At 34.5% G+C, this 16244-nt stretch overlaps 2 protein-coding genes across 4 annotated transcripts; both read right to left on the minus strand.

The window, feature by feature from the left end:
- Window positions 1-1203: 1203 nt before the first annotated feature.
- On the minus strand, window positions 1204-4568 carry LOC111456743 (probable arabinosyltransferase ARAD1). Of its 3 annotated transcripts, none has more exons than XR_002712815.1 (4): window positions 3609-4568; window positions 3036-3401; window positions 1799-2308; window positions 1204-1764 (listed from the first exon to the last, which is right to left on the minus strand). XR_002712815.1 is itself a non-coding variant. In XM_023098724.1 (4 exons), exons 1-4 carry the CDS (start codon window positions 4446-4448, stop codon window positions 2120-2122), a joined length of 1197 nt encoding a protein of 398 aa, XP_022954492.1. In that variant the 5' UTR covers window positions 4449-4568; the 3' UTR covers window positions 1204-2119. The 3 variants fall into 3 exon arrangements, 2 of the variants coding, with proteins under 2 accessions (XP_022954492.1, XP_022954491.1); XM_023098724.1 differs by having other exon boundaries at window positions 1204-2308; window positions 3036-3097; window positions 3296-3401; XM_023098723.1 differs by having other exon boundaries at window positions 1204-2308.
- Window positions 4569-9233: 4665 nt separating this feature from the next.
- On the minus strand, window positions 9234-15794 carry LOC111457020 (calcium permeable stress-gated cation channel 1-like). Its single transcript, XM_023099128.1, has 13 exons — window positions 15688-15794; window positions 15352-15558; window positions 14546-14893; window positions 13843-14001; window positions 13287-13422; window positions 13081-13182; window positions 12671-12790; window positions 12489-12569; window positions 12059-12399; window positions 11729-11974; window positions 11011-11335; window positions 10674-10907; window positions 9234-9731 (listed from the first exon to the last, which is right to left on the minus strand). Exons 3-13 carry the CDS (start codon window positions 14857-14859, stop codon window positions 9462-9464), a joined length of 2328 nt encoding a protein of 775 aa, XP_022954896.1. The 5' UTR covers window positions 14860-14893; window positions 15352-15558; window positions 15688-15794; the 3' UTR covers window positions 9234-9461.
- Window positions 15795-16244: the final 450 nt, after the last annotated feature.

The raw sequence follows: 16244 nt of genomic DNA on the forward strand, positions 1-16244 counted from the left end.
ATGAATCATCGTCATAATGCATCACGACATTCAATACATGCACGTCATCTTGATATGGAATAACGTCATGCTAATTCATCTCATCATCATACAATCTTACATTATCATATTATCATACATCATCATTATTATGTCGTCATCATCATATCAACATCATATACATTATCGTAATATCATACATCATCCTTATTATGCCAGATCATCATTTCATCATCAAATAACGTCATTATAATATCATACATCATTATTATTATGTCGTCATCATCATATCATCATCATGTACGTCATCATAACATCATACATCATCCTTATTATGACATCGTCATCATGTCATCATCAAATAACGTCATTATAAAATCATACATCATCATTATTATGCGTCATCATCATAACATCATACACATCCTTATTATGACATCGTCATCATGTCATCATCAAGTAACGACATTATAATGTCATACATCATCATCATTATGTCATCGTCATCATATCATCATCAAATAACTCCATCTTAGTATCATACGTCATTATTATAATTTAGCCAATACATCACAACATATAAAGTATAAATGACATGTGTTAGCATCACTAGGCACATGTTGTCATACATAAGACAAGTCGTCCGACCGAGTCTATAGTAAGACCACTTACTTGCTTAGGTCATTGTCATCAATTTATCCTTCATCAAAGTTCGAGTTTTTCCTTTGTATCTAAGTCAACCCATAACATCAATTTCAAGTTCAATTAATGTATTTTAAAATTTTCAATTCTTCTTCCATGTTTATCCTATTGCCAATATTACTGGACGGCGTATATGACAAACAATGAAAAAACAATTTAATCATTTTCATATCTCCCATTTTTTTTCAATCTAATTTCCTCTAATTTTCTTTTAATTAGGTTTTCTTTTTTTTTTTTTTTTTTTTTTTTTTTTTTTTTTTTTTTTTTTTTTTTTGGTTTTAAATTTTTTTAAATACTATTCAATGATAATTAAAATCTAAATAATTGAAACGTATAAAAGAATAGGGAGATCTAAGTTACCAATAATCTATTTATGATAACTAGAAATAAAATAAAAGAAAAGGAAGATCTAACTTACATCTCCTAAGTAAATTTATTTCTTTCTTGGCAAGGATCTTGACATCTCTACTGAGTGAAATCTAAGAGAGATATTTGGAAAAAGGAGTTGGTTGAGATAGGTAGAGATGGAACAGTTGCCATTTGTTTATTTATTATACTGTTGTTACAAGATTGATCCAAATGCTCAATTTTTGGGAACCAGGAGCAACCATATCAATCTTCTCAGCAACCAAAAGAATCAAATCAAACCAAAATGACCAACCATCGTTGGTTTCACATGATTTTGTCTTGCGCCTCAATTGGCACCATGTTTTGCTTCAATAACTCAAAGTGGCCACCAAACTAGGCTAGCATGCATCCATTGAATGAGCGAACGAGTACGGCCTATGCAGTTTGGAATATGCAAAACAGCCTTCACCCGTTCACCCAAGAATCTCCTTTTAGCTACCAATATCACCACGCAAAAACATTGAGCAATAGAGAGTAAAAGTACTTTTAATCATAATCTATGGTACTTGTCAATAAACGAACAAGAACGAGAAGAAAGAGACCGATACCGATAGGGAAAGGACCGAAGTCTATTGAGCTTGTGAAAGAATAGTGATACTCGAGTTCGAAGTGAAATTTACCTAGCAAAAAAAACAACTTCCTCATTGGACATTTTTCTAACGCTCCACTGTCTATCTCAAGCCTAGAACTAAGGAAAATGAAGATTAACTAACAACTTGAGTCAAATCTGGAAGGATCAAACAGACCCTTATTCTGTACAATGCTCAAAAAATGTACAAAAATAATTACAAATACTACCAGATTTTGTATGCCTATGGTGAGTTCTACATGACCAACTCAACAGTAGAGTGTAGAGAAGTAATTGAATGGGCGTATAAATATGGCAACCTCCACTTACCTGGTTAGCAGAAGAGCCAGCTTAGCCAAGGAATGCGGGCATCTCAAATGTTGGAACTAGCAAGACATCGCAGCAGCTGGCGCGCCACTCATAGAACATCCTGGATTCTCCCAGAAATTCATAAATAACGAATTATAGTCTGGCCCTGATGCCAGTTTGGTTTGCACAGAGACAAGAACAGTCTGGTTTATCAACTTCTCTATGAATCACCCTCTTTTCACGATTAATCATTAGCTTAATGAGAGGTAACTTCTGTGAGACTTGACGCCATATTTCGTTCACTGTGCCATTTGAGTCTGTGTACTCGAAGTATCTCTTTACCTGAGTAACATACATCAAGTACAAAAAACTTTATTCATATGTTAGGAATCACGAATCTTCACAATAGTATGATATTGTCTACTTTAAGCATAAGCTCTCATGATTTTGCATTGGGCTTTCCCAGGGAGCCTCGTACGAATGCATGATCATTCCCTAAATTAGCCAACGTGGCAATCCTCACAATCCTCCCTCCCCTCGAACAAAGTACACTATAGAGCCTCTCCAGAGGCCTATAGAGCCCTCGAACAACCTCCCCTTAAGCGAGACTCGACTCCTTCTCTGGAGTCCTCAAACAAAGTACACCCTTTGTTCGACACTTGAGTCACTTTTGACTAAACTTTCGAAGCTCACAACTTCTTTGTTCGACATTTGAGGATTTTATTGACATGACTCTAATATTATGTTAGGAATCACATGTCTCTACAATGGTATGATATTGTCCAATTTGATCATAAGCTCTCATGGTTTTGCTTTGGGCTTCTCCAAAAGACCTCATATCAATGGAGATGTATTCCTCACTTATAAACCCATGATCATTCCCCAAATTAGGCAATGTAAGACTCCCTCCCAACAATCCTCAACATTACTTAACTATTTACTCGAACTAACAAATTCATTCGAACTTCTTCAGAGTGCTTAGATTAAAAAGAAAAGTTTATAAAACTTTATAATGAATTGAACCACAAAAGTTCATAAAAAGAAAAGGATTATTCACAATAATACTAACCTCTTTCATTTCTCTCTGATAGTCCAGAATCCTCTGTTTAGATATTTTCCTCAGCTTTGAAACTAAAAATCCAGGTTTCACTGCAGAAACCGAATCGAAAAACACCGCAATCTTGGAGTAATCTATAACATCTTCAAAAGGCAACTCAATTCTATCACTGACAATCACTGGTACACACAAGCTTACTACAGAGTCAAAGAGTCGACAAGCAGAGGGAGTGTCACCAGCAGGATTCAAGCAGAACTTAGATGTATGCATACCATGTGTAGCAGCACGCCTATTCTCTCTTGATTGTGTTCCATGTTTGATTATGACATTCCGTTCTTTCTCAAGTATATTGAAAAGCATATCACGAATTTTTCCTCCCTACACACACAATAGAATCACCAGCAACAAAATTCAGCTTGATCTCAACTTTTGCTCTTCTTTTAACGCTAAATTATTCACAGTAAATTGCAAAGACGTTTTGAAAGGGAATTCCAAAGAGAGGATTGCAACTATAATATCTAAAAACAACCATTTCTACATCAATACAATAACCATTATTAATTTCTAGGCATTTCATAAATTTACCTCTTTACGGTATCGATTGCCCATGAAGAACAGCAAAGTCTTGCGATTCTCAATTCCAATATCACCATTATATGTACTGATCCTATGGGAGTATGGTATGATCACGTCCTTCACTAGTGAAGCTTGGTCTGATCTCAACCGGCCGAAATCCGAAATGAGTAATATGCTGCTTTTAACCGTATCAATCACCTTGTACAATGCATTTGGGTCCTGCGCTATAATGACATGATCCCGCCCATTGTTCCGCTTCCAGTACTCCTGCTTCTCCAACCACTCCATCAAAGCCTTCTGCGTCTCCTCGTCACTGTAGGCAAGCTTCCGCTGCTGCTGATTCGACCCTGCCGCAGGTCGAATAGGGTTGACGATCAAGCTTAAGGACGAGAAGAACGGAACATAGAACAAATCCGCTTCCTCAGGATCCATCACCCTAACCACAGCAGACTCAACACGCTCCGACTCCGGTCGAAGCAGATCCGAGAACAAAAACCATTCCGCCATGTGCTGATGGCCTGGATACTTGAGCTCCGTGATTTTACCAATGGTCTTTCCTCCGCGCGCTATGCCGTGGTGCTCAATTACACCAAACGTAAACCTGGTCGGCACATCGTAGTGATAAATCTTCACAGGAAAAACCGATTTCCCTGAAGTATTGGGGAAATCAATTTCTTGAGAATCAAGCTCATCCGAAACCATGACGGAATTGGCAATGTCGAAGGGGAAGGAGCGGTCGAGTTTCAGAGTGGCGGTGGAGCTGATTAAAGTGTTGATGATGGCGTATAGGGCGAGAATAAAGCAGAGAGAAGCTAGGGTTTGCTTGAGAAGAGAATACTTTCGCGCCATTGTCGGAGAAAACAGAGCTGGGATTGAGAATTTGCAGAACAGCAGGGAAGGAGGAAACCGAGGAAGACGATACCTGGTTTTAATGGCGCGCGTGGAAAGCGCATTGAAAAGTCTCCGTGTGGGAAGGGAAACAATTAAGGAGTTCGTGATTCTTTCAGCTCCCTTAAAACGACGCCGTTTCGAAGTACCATATGTGAGAGAATATTTTGGTATTAATTCTTTTTGTTCAATTTGACGTCTCTATTGGAACCGTGATTGTATAGCACTTGTTCTATTACTCTAATCTAGTGAATCAATCAGCCACGTGAAAATCAAATTTTGTGATCAATCTAAATGTAAGGAGGAATCTCGAGTCACATTTTGAACATAAAATGTGAGAGAAAAAATAAGTTGAATACAGTTTGAAAAACAACACGGTAGACAAGAGAAATTGTATTGAAAAACATATAGACAAGAAAAATTACACTTTGTTAGGAAGGTGTGATGATTTCTTTGTCTCTCTGTTCGTAATCTAAATATGATGTTCCCATAGACACAAAAATTATAATGTTTGGGAGTAATTTTAAAATTATTAAAATCATATTTTTCTTATATTTAAAATCACTTCCATTAATACATTTTAATTTTCTAACAATCAAATTTTAAAAGAAAAAAGAAAAGAAAAAGTAAACGGGCTTTATTTGGTATGTAATAATATGCTTTTGTTTTTATATTCCTTGAATTAAATAATTTTAAAACTGATTTTGGATTTATCAACCTTGGTAGAATTTGAAATTGTAAAATACATATTGTTTTTTTTTTTTTTTTTTTTTTTTATATTATTATAACACATGCATGGGCCACGGGTATGTGTCATCATACATCATACAATTCTTCCAACATCAACCGTAAAGTCACTTATTTGTATAGCCTTGGCTTGGAGTCCATAACTATTTTATAGCTACTTCGAGATTGTTGTTTAACGTTCAATTTAACCTATACATACGTGTATCACATTCTTATGACATATTATTAAACATAGTTTAGCTAAACATATTGATTGACTTCTAATTTTAGCTCAAAAATATTTAGTTTAGGTGGATAAGAGCCTTACTGACCTCAAATGCCCTCCCTAATATCAAAAATAGCTTTGGGAGGGGAAAAAATGTAGGAAATGGTACCATAATTGAATATGGAGCCAAATAACCCATTCCGAAGCCGTCACAGACGAGCGAGTCTAGGAGTGCACCAACGAACAAGCTGAGACGAGTCGTGGCTAAGGTAGGAGCATACATCTGACATGTGCGTGGATAGGAGAACGATGCATTGGATCGGGCAAATATTTATGGAGCATAGACACATGAAATACGTTGTGCATTGCTGAGAGGGACGATGGTAGGGTTAATCTATATGTCACAAGTTCGATCCGATCTAAGATCTCAAAAGGTCCAATGAAGCATGAGCTCAACTTGCCTTTACGCCCAAACCTCAGGCCACATTTCATCGGGGCCATCTTCAAGAACATCATGTCGCCCACCTCAAATTCAAAGCTCCTACGCCTTATATCCGCATAACTCTTATGTTTATTCTAAGCAATGCACATTCTCGCCCTGATCTTTTGCACTACCTCATTGATAACGTGATTTTTTGAATTTCCTCATCATGTCTATAAGTTGAAAAAGACTCTTTATGTCTTAAAACAAGCTTCAAGAACTTGGTACGATCGACTTAGTAATTTTCTTATCGGGAATGATTTTAAAATGGGTAAACTCGACACTACACTCATTATTAAGATTAAAGAAAACGATATGCTATTAGTGCAAATATATGTGGATGATATCATATTTGGTTCTACTAATCCTTCTTTATGTGAAAATTTTCTAAATGTATGCGTAGTGAGTTTGAAATGAGTATGATGGGAGAACTTAGTTTCTTTCTTGGACTTCAAATCAAACAACTCAAGGATGGTATCTTCATCAATCAAGAGAAATACACTAAAGATTTGCTCAAAAGGTTCAAGTTCAATGGAGGTAAGATTGCAAAAACTCCCATGAGCACATCCACTAAGTTTGACAAGGATGAAAAAGGTAAAAGTGTAGATATTAAAGCTTATCGAGGTATGATTGGATTTTACTTTACTTGACCGCTAGTAGACCCGATATTATGTTTAGTGTATGTCTTTGTGCTAGGTTTCAATCTTGTCCTAAGGAATCTCATTTACATGCGGTTAAGAGAATATTTAAATATTTGCCTGGAACTATTGATTTAGGATTGTGGTATCCTATAAAGGTTGAATTGGTAGGATATTCTAATGCAGATTTTGCCGGAAGCTTTCTTGATCGTAAAAATACTAGTGGAACTTGTCAATTTCTTGGTAATTCCTTAGTTTCTTGGTTTAGTAAAAAGCAAAATTCAGTTGCCTTATCTACTACCGAAACGGAATATATTGCGGTTGCTAGTTGTTGTGCTCAAATTCTTTGGATGAAACAAACTCTTTGTGATTTTGGATTAAAGTTTGATAGTGTACCTATATTTTGTGATAATACAAGTGCTATTAATTTAACCAAAAATTCTATTCATCGTTCTAGAACTAAACATATTGACATTAGACATCATTTTATAAGAGAACATGTGCAAAATGGACATGTTATTCTTGATTTTGTAAACTCTAATAATCAACCGGCCGATATTTTCATCAAGCCATTGAATGAAGAAATTTTTTTGCAAAAATAGGCTTGAGCTTGGTATTATTCGTTGTGATATATCTTGAATTTTATAATCTTGTTTGTAACTTTTGAATGCATGTTCTCAGGGGGAGCCATTATGTCATTCTTAAATGTATTCCTTCTCCATTGTTCTTTTTTATGATTACAAAGGGGAGAAAATTAAGAAAAATATACTCTAAGTTTGTTGTTTTATAATTTATGAATCATTTACTTGTTGTGATGTTGCATAATTTCTTGAGGCATTAATATAGGAGGAGGATATGGTCCTGAGTGAAATTCATGATAATATATTAGCATGTATTGATATTATTACATGGATGGTGTATTAACTTGGTTTTTATGAATTTTTCTTGAAATTGTTTGTCATCATAAAAAAGGGGGAGATTGATGACTTTTTGGCCTTTTTGATGATAACAAACCTACTCTTAATTATTAACTATCAGTATTTTGAATTGTCCACAGTATAAGGTCGGAAATAACGATTTCAACGACTTTTCAATTATTCAAATCGAAGCTAAAACGAAGAAATTACAGTCGAGACAACATACGAGACGTGATGATGTGACAACAAAATCAAAATATATCAAACTATGACATTTATGGTGGAATTTTTCTTATTATTATATTTTTAAATAAAATTATTTTTACAAAATATAAATTTGAATTTAATGTACATTGATTTTTATTATTACTATATTATATTATTATATTTTAAAATTTTGATAGTCATATAGTTTTTATTATTATTGTATTATTATATTTATAATAAATTTTGAATTTTTCATTTGACACATAACTTTTTATTATTATTATATTATATTAAAAAAAATTAAATAAATAAATTTATAAACTTTTCTTATTTATTTACTTTTAATATCCACCTTCCATTATTCCTAACACAATCTAATGGTCAATATCAATTCCTACCTCTGACACACTCTTCTCCTCTGTATAAACTCATCTTCCCCACATTTTAAAATACTCAACTACTTGTATCGGCTTGATCCTGCGTCGTGGAAATGATTGAGTTTGCTCTTGAACTCGTAAAAAGAGTGGTGTAGTGGTTTGACTCTGATTCGTGGAAAGAGTCGAGAAAGTTCTTTATTCAAATTCCCAAGAGGCGCTTGGTGAGTGAAGTAGATCGAGTTTGACCGAACCACTGTAAAACTACGGTGTCATTTTCTCTCACTCTTTCCTATTTAATTTCAAAATTATTATTATGATTTATTGCATGTTCTACTTGATTATTGTTTTGATTTGAATTATTTTGTTATAGTAATTATCCTCCTCTATTTATTTGTTAAAAATTCCATCATTAGAAAAATTAATCATTGTTTAACACTTTTATCGTTAAAACCCTATTCACCCCCCTCTAGGATTGCCATACCGATCCAACACCTGCTCTGTCTTAGATTATACCAGAATATCGTTTATGAACACTATGACAAAAGTCATGCATGTGGTGACGCCCCTGATCTAGGTTAGAAAATTATGGGTGTTACAAGAATAATCATCTAATATGAGCTTAGAAGCATCAAGTTGAGCCTGAAACAATAAGTGAATGAAATGTCAAGAATATGCACATATGTCTCATATGAAGTTTATGTCACGATAAATATGGGAGTATGATGTCCATCATCTCGTTGTACCATAATTTTTAATGTATGACCTCATGCATATTATGTCATATGATCATGGATTACATTTTCAACATGTTATATACGAGTGTGTACACCACAATCTATTCGTGTTCCTTTTCTTTCCGTTAGTTTTAGGCAGTGTTATATTATATTATTATATACACCATAATATTATGCGCACTCCCTTTCCTATGTGGTATACCAGCAACGTGAGTGTATGTTAATTAAAGGCTAGGTTTAGAAAATACGTAAATGAACTCGTTAGGGGTCCTTTCCGGCGACCGAGTTTTTTTTTTTTTTTTTTGACCGGTCGTTACACATGACAAAAACTCTTAGAAATAATAAAATCATATGTTTAATATATCTAAAGTTAAAATTAATCATAAATATATTTAGTAAAATAAATAAATTTCTTAATAAATGCACCGTATATAGAAATAGGAAATTACAGAAAAAGGTATAATTCTTCATCATCCTTTCCTTAAGAAACCAAATAGACTATAAAACAAACATAATCACAATCCCAACCTTCGTTAATTCAATTCACTCTAGATTCTACAGCTTTTCTCATTCAATTTACAAACATCATTTCCCCACAACACAACATTTTATTTAACAGTAAAATGTACAGAGAGATATGAATCCTATGTACCTTGGAGATTTAGCTTTCAAGGTTGGTGATTGTCTCTCCGAACCTCGGGCAACGATGGAGAGGAAGGAGCACTGGCTTTGCTCGGCAACGGAGTGTTCCTTCTTGACTGCCGTTTTGTTGCTACCAACACACTCTCTGTTTCAAATTCTTCAATCGACGACGCTGCTTCATCATCTTCTTCTTCGCTTTCCTTGAAAACTGGATGGGCATATGCATTTTGCAAGTACCCTTTCAAGTTCAGGTTTGGTTCCCTTGCACGTTCCAGAGTGTCCTTCATCATTGCTTCCTATATTCACAAAACATTGTACAACTTTTACCTTTTTTCTTTTTTATGGTAAGAAACAGTAAACAAATTACAACCTAAGTATGATGGATATATCTACTAAATTTGAAGATCAAAATCGTTAGGAACTGTTCTAAAGAGCTAGGACTAAGGGTTAGGATCGCATAACAACGCACACACTCGATCTAGATGAACAAAAAAAAAAAAAAAAAAAAAAAAAAACTCAATCTAGATGAACACAAAAAAACAGGAGAGAGCACTTAATCTAGATGAACACAAAAAACAGGAGAGAGCACTCAATCTAGATCAACACAAAAAACAGGAGAGAACACTCTATCTTCAACACAAAAGACAGGAGAGAACACTCCATCTTCAACACAAAAGACAGGAAGAGAAAATGCAAAAGGAATATTGACTAATTCAGTAATGCAAAACTAATATTGGTTAAAGGTTTATTATGGATGACTTCAACTATGTACATAAAAGAATAGTTGTACGTAAAAGAATACAGAGGAGAGTACATGTTCTAATAACTAAACTAAGGGTTATCTACGGTTTCAGTTTACTATATAGCTTTAACAGATATAGCACCTATTATATATATATATATATATATATAATAACAATTGAATAAGCTATAAATAGATACCGGCTACATATGACACTATTCAAAGTAGAACATATATTTGTCTAGTAGAACATATATTTGTCTAGTGACTATTCTTATCTTACATTGGGGATTCTATTTTATCTAAATTTAGGTAACTTAAACCTCTTTCACCAAGTTAGATATCAGATAATAATATTATTATGTGTAACATGATAGCCTACTCTTGCAAAATGAGAATTTGCTTTCATCAATCTGAAGATAAAAGAGAAAATTCCACTTCCCCTGTTGCTATTTCTAAGCCAGAAACTATATTATATCGATAAATTTCAACAAACCTGTATGGGATATCGGACAAATGCCGATTCATAACGACCTTTGCAGTAGAGATGGAACGATATGGTGATTACTGGAAGTGCAATTAGAAATGGGGTTGATTGGGCAGCTTTCTTTGTACTTAGTAGTCCCATTAGAATCACCTGTGAGAAAATCAAAGCATAAATGATGCGCCCATGGACATCAGGCCAGAATGCTGCAGCGCTCTCATATTCCTGGTTGTAAACATTTATGATCTGCAATTTTTTACAAGGGTATTTATGAGTACACAAAATATAAAGAAAGAAACATTAAAAACTCATATTCAGCTTCTTAAGCTCATAAGAATTCATAACTTACCTGATGACGGAATACAACAAAGCCCAGGGCAAAGAAGACTATTATGAAAGGAAGCAGAAGAGGCGTCACTGTTGCATAGACGAGACCTAATAGAAAATATAGCTGTATTCGAGGTTCTCCTGTGTTGAAACCAAGACTTCCTGGATCCATTGCCTCTTCCCTATCCTTTTCAGTCTTCACTAAGAAAAAGTTCTTTAAGTGGAACATTATTAGAGGCTTCAACATCAAAATCTCCCCAGCAATGCCGGCCCATCCATCCACCATGATATAAGTAATGAAGAAAGTTGCTTTCATAGGTATCGCCACACCAATTGTCTTGGGAATTCTACAGAAAAGAATATAAGGGAAGGTTTTAAAGGAAGAACATTAATTCAGAAATTTATGCTCATGGAAATAGTTTTAGCTGAAAAATTAGAGATGATGCAACATGTCACAACCTAACTAAACCCTAAACCCTTAAGACTGGTCGTGAGCGTGTCAAGATCAAGATGCCACACGGTTGAAAAAGTAGAACTGTGACATGACACAACATATGAAGTTTGAAATAGAAAACATGATGATGCCAGGGTGCTAGGAAGCTTGAGATAAATACTTGTAACATAATAGGATACAGAAAAAACACAATTAAGCACACAAAACAACATAAATAGACAAAAGAGCTGAGCTGTTCTGCACACGACACAACGGCTAGAGTGTGATCACTATGAGAGTAACTTACTGATCTGCAGACTGCTTAATAAAAGAGCCTAGCTGTTCAAAAGCAGCTCCTGCAATTACACTGCCAAGGAATACATTCACAAAATTGAAAATGTAGTAACGAGCAGCTGCTCTCCTTTCTAGAGATGACAGAGATGTAAATCCCTCAAACTTAGCCATTATCATTAATATTGTAGGCAGAAAAATGAGAAAAATTTTCAACACAATTCCCGGAAGAAAACCTTGGACGAACGACTTAACAAAGTCCCTGCAAAAAAAGGGTAAATTAATTAAATTGAATATAATTTTTAATTTACATTAATTAAAAAACAAATGCAGGACTTGAACATACCTTTCAATAATGGGTTTTAGGAATGGTGCTATCTTCTCGATTCCCTCAATGCTCGCAAGAGATTGTACAAATGATATAGGAATCATGAAGAAGAAAGTAAGAAAGAAGAATGCAACGCCCATTAGTAGCTTTCTAACAGTAAGTGAAACATATGGAATCGCAAGATTTTCCCAGTATACATCACGTGGTTCTGGAGCCCATTCTGTCAACCAAATAGTTGGATTTCTAGATTGCTGAGTTTGTGCACAAACAGCTGCACCCCAACGGGACTTAAATGAAACAAATGCTGCTGGCATTATAGATTTGGGATCATTGGCAATCCTTTTTCTCTCTGCGGCAATCTGCACAGTACACAAAGTATCGGTTATCACAATAGTATATATTAAATATGCAAAAATTTCAAGGTATAATCTGGATGAGAATTGCATACTTCTGTGCGCAGCTTCGCAATCTCTGCTGTCTGAAATTCAATTGCGTCCACTTTTTCTCCCCAGAGTCCAAGAAAACCAGTCTAGTAGGCAATACAAATTTCAGTATATTCTTTTATAGAAAGAAAATCAACATAGGATGGGAAAGATGCTTCTTCAAGTAGTATGCCACTTAAATAGTTACCTTCATGAGAGGCTTGGCTGTAGAATCTCTTGTGTATTTGAGTTGGTAAAAGTCAAGCCAGTTTTGCGCTTTCTTCTTCTTCTTGACAAGTTTGGATAGCTTGTTTGCATCATATACCACCTGCATATATTTTCTTCCAATCAGAAGACGATTTAAACGAGTTCATTTTTAAAAATTTGGGCCTTTAGGTAATTCCAGAACAGTATCAATACATTTTTAAACGTTATCATTTTAAACTAAAAGAAAAAGATGTTTGGATGTTGGATTCGTCTGCCCCAATAATTCAAAATATTTCCATTTTCTTTGTCTTCTTTTAGATTGAGTGTCTTTAAGAGAGAGAGAGAGAGAGAGAGAGAGAGAGAGAGAGAAGAAAAAGAAAGACACCACTAGTCTGAGTAAAACTCAATAACCTGATGAGTGAGATAGTTATCTGGATGATTCACCAAGAAAAAGTGCTCAACAAGCTCACTAACTGATTCATCCGGATCTGGTGGGACGTTTCTTACAAGGACCTGCCAAAAATAAGATAAACGAGTCAAGTTCACATACGAGCATGACATTAGTGATTAAAGGCACACAAGTCACTTATCAAAAGTACACGTCACTATTATCTCACCGTAAACTGATCTGGACGGCGTTTTTCAGATGCAAGAAATTGTAGTCTCAGAAAAGCAACCTTTGCATACTCCTTCATCAGTACGTAGCATGTCCAGAAGGTAAATGCATAAGCCATCACTAGATGACTCCAAAACCTACATTTTAGAACAACAAATAAAAATGAAATAATGCTCAACATTAGAGAAAGAACAGGATCAAAATTGACAACCATTATTGGAAAGAGTCAAATAACAATGCAGTATTCTTTTCTTTTCTTTTCTTTTCTTTTTTTCTGTTTTTTTTTTTTTATAGGAAACCACACTTCTATTGAGAAAATTCAAAGGATTTTTAATTTCCTATAGATATATACTATGAGAAAAAACAAGCTTTCACTCAGAAACATAAAAGATTATATAAGGACATTAAAGAATGTATAACCAACATGATGAGCATATACTATCAAATGTCAAATGAATTCATATGGGTGTCCAAAACCACAGAACAAGCACCTATGGTCCACATAAGCTAATTAAGAAAAAGTTCAATTATAGCTCATGAAAGAAAGAAGCCAAAACCTTTGTGATCTAGCAGGGATGTTCGATACTGAAAGCTTATCAATATCACTAGCAGTCACATTTGCCGTCACTTGAGCAATAGACACATTATTATCAGTATAGTTAACTGGCACCAGTACAGCCCATGCAAGGAATGCTATAGGGACAAAGATCTTAAGCCTGTAATGAAAGATATGATAAATATTACAATCAACATTTCTAAGGAACTTATGACTAATAAATTTTAAAAAATGTAAGCGTAGATATTGAACAAAATTAACATTTGAGATTACAATCTTGAAAATCTAACAAAAGACCATGGTAGCCTAACCCAAAGGAAGTTTAAAAGCAATGCAGCTATCAACTTTAAGAGAAAGCAATAAAAGATGAGGAAGAAGTAGACAACATTTATGCTTTTAAGAGTGTAATAAGAAAAAGAAAATAACAAAAAAAGATAATAAGTTGACTATGTTGTGCCATAATGCCACAACCTTCAATGCTCTAATACCCAATTGTTGTAGCAGAAGCGGAAGCAAGATCGATCATACTCACATAAAGTATATGATAATTAAAAACTTTAAACAAGGGAAATTTACGGTTCAGAACAAAATATCTCTTAATTCACCCAATTCAACATGTAATCGGGGTCGCTATACAAATTTATGATTAACAAAGTGTATATGATAATTAAAATAAAAGGGATAACATAAAGTTCATGGCATACCCTATCAAGTATATCCTCAAGTAAACAGCAGAATCCAATCCTGCATGGTCAATGAGCTCAGGTTCAGGCATTCTGATGGCTTCGGGCATCCAATTCAAGAACTTTAAATATGACCTGAAGTCCAAGTTGACAAACCTACGAACAAAGGCACCTGCGTGTGTTGGACTGCTCCTTAAACCCTTCAAATACCACTTTGAAAAGTACACCCTATCATTGAAAGGCTGGAGCCTTAAAACGGCAAAAACCAAAAGGAATATGACTGCGCTGAGAATATTGATAGCTGCAGAAACCCCAATATCTTGCAAAGTAGCCATTTCTTATAGCTCCTCCGCAAGCGAATTTATCTTCCTGAAATAGAAATTGAAGCAGATTCCATCACCCAACTCATGGAAATAAATCGTCTGCCAAGTTTCATCTACACTAAAAGCAAACCGAACATCCAGCTTTTTCACCTAACCCATTAGCTAAATGAAATCGTCATCTAAAGTAAAAATTAAACAAGAAGTTAAAAATCTCGAAAATTGGAAAAGAGACCATCAATGATTTGAATAAACGACACGGAAATTCGACTAAATGAGTTCACATTAACTACGGATGCAGTAATTAAACGCTCCTGGGGGCCCCAATTCCATAATCAGTAAATTACAAGGTGGAATGAAAGGAAACAAAAGTAGGATGCAATTTCACCCTATGATTACACAGAAATAACAACAAATTTGACTGCCGTGGACTAATTCCATCTCACCAAACTCACTCAAAAGAGTACATAAAACAGAAACAAAAACGAGAAAAATAGAACTCCTTACTCGTAATTTTTCCCCAATCCCGACCTCCACAGTCTCCAGAACGCCAAAATCCAGTAGAATCAGAATTATGGAAGAAGAAGATGAAGAAGATCGCCTTCGGATTGCGTCAAAGATCAACCAACTTGCTATCCAACGTACAAGGAATTGCGTCTTGAAGTAACAAATTAGCACGTGAAACCTCCCACCAAAACAGCTGAATATCTCACTCTGTAAAGAAACAGAAACAGAAACGAAAACGAAAACCAAAAAGCGAAGCCATAGTCAGATTCAAGGAAAGCAAAACAAACGCAGAGAGAGCTAGAGAGAGAGAGAGAGAGAGAGAGAGAGAGAGGAAACCTTGTGGAGAGAGTGAAAATGAGATCCATGGAGGAGCGAGTGTGAGGCAGATATTATGGTGGGGGGGGATTTTGTGAAAGTGATTATCAACTGTTGAAGTCTAATTAGTGTTGTTAATTATTTTCTTAATTTTAATTAACCGGAAACTGGAAGAATCGGGAAACGGACTTTTCGTTGTCGGCAAATTTATAACGGCTATTTTTCCGTCTTTAATTCTTCTGTCTATTTCACTTTTAGAATGTAAAATTATTTATTTACTGTTTTTTTTCAAATCATTATTAAAATAATGCATAAATTAATACATAAAAAAACACTTAAATATCTGAATTTGTCTAAAAAAAAATATCCCTATATTTAAAAAGAAAAAAAAAATCTCAAAAATATTTTTAAACTTTAAAAAAATTCAAAAATATATTTATCATTAATTTTAAATGAAAATAATTCATGAGATATCGATAAACAATAAATAAAAATTTTAAATTTTCTTTTTATAAATGTAAAATGTATTTTATAAATGTAAAATGTATTAATATTTTTTTTTTCAATTTTAATATTTT

The sequence above is a fragment of the Cucurbita moschata genome, unplaced genomic scaffold (assembly GCF_002738365.1).
Source record: "Cucurbita moschata cultivar Rifu unplaced genomic scaffold, Cmos_1.0 Cmo_Scf00019, whole genome shotgun sequence".
In the NCBI taxonomy this organism is placed as follows: domain Eukaryota; kingdom Viridiplantae; phylum Streptophyta; class Magnoliopsida; order Cucurbitales; family Cucurbitaceae; genus Cucurbita; species Cucurbita moschata.

Excerpts from the sequence above, each read along its gene's own strand:
- LOC111457020 (XM_023099128.1), bottom strand. The coding sequence starts at position 14,859 with ATGGCTACTTTGCAAGATATTGGGGTTTCTGCAGCTATCAATATTCTC. Across the intron at positions 13,423-13,842 it reads ATCCCTGCTAGATCACAAAG|GTTTTGGAGTCATCTAGTGA; the intron begins GTTTTGGCTTCT and ends TCTAAAATGTAG. Across the intron at positions 12,570-12,670 it reads CAGCCAAGCCTCTCATGAAG|ACTGGTTTTCTTGGACTCTG; the intron begins GTAACTATTTAA and ends ATTGCCTACTAG.
- LOC111456743 (XM_023098723.1), bottom strand. The coding sequence starts at position 4,448 with ATGGCGCGAAAGTATTCTCTTCTCAAGCAAACCCTAGCTTCTCTCTGC. Across the intron at positions 3,402-3,608 it reads GCAATCGATACCGTAAAGAG|GGAGGAAAAATTCGTGATAT; the intron begins GTAAATTTATGA and ends TTGTGTGTGTAG. Across the intron at positions 2,309-3,035 it reads ATCAGAGAGAAATGAAAGAG|GTAAAGAGATACTTCGAGTA; the intron begins GTTAGTATTATT and ends TATGTTACTCAG.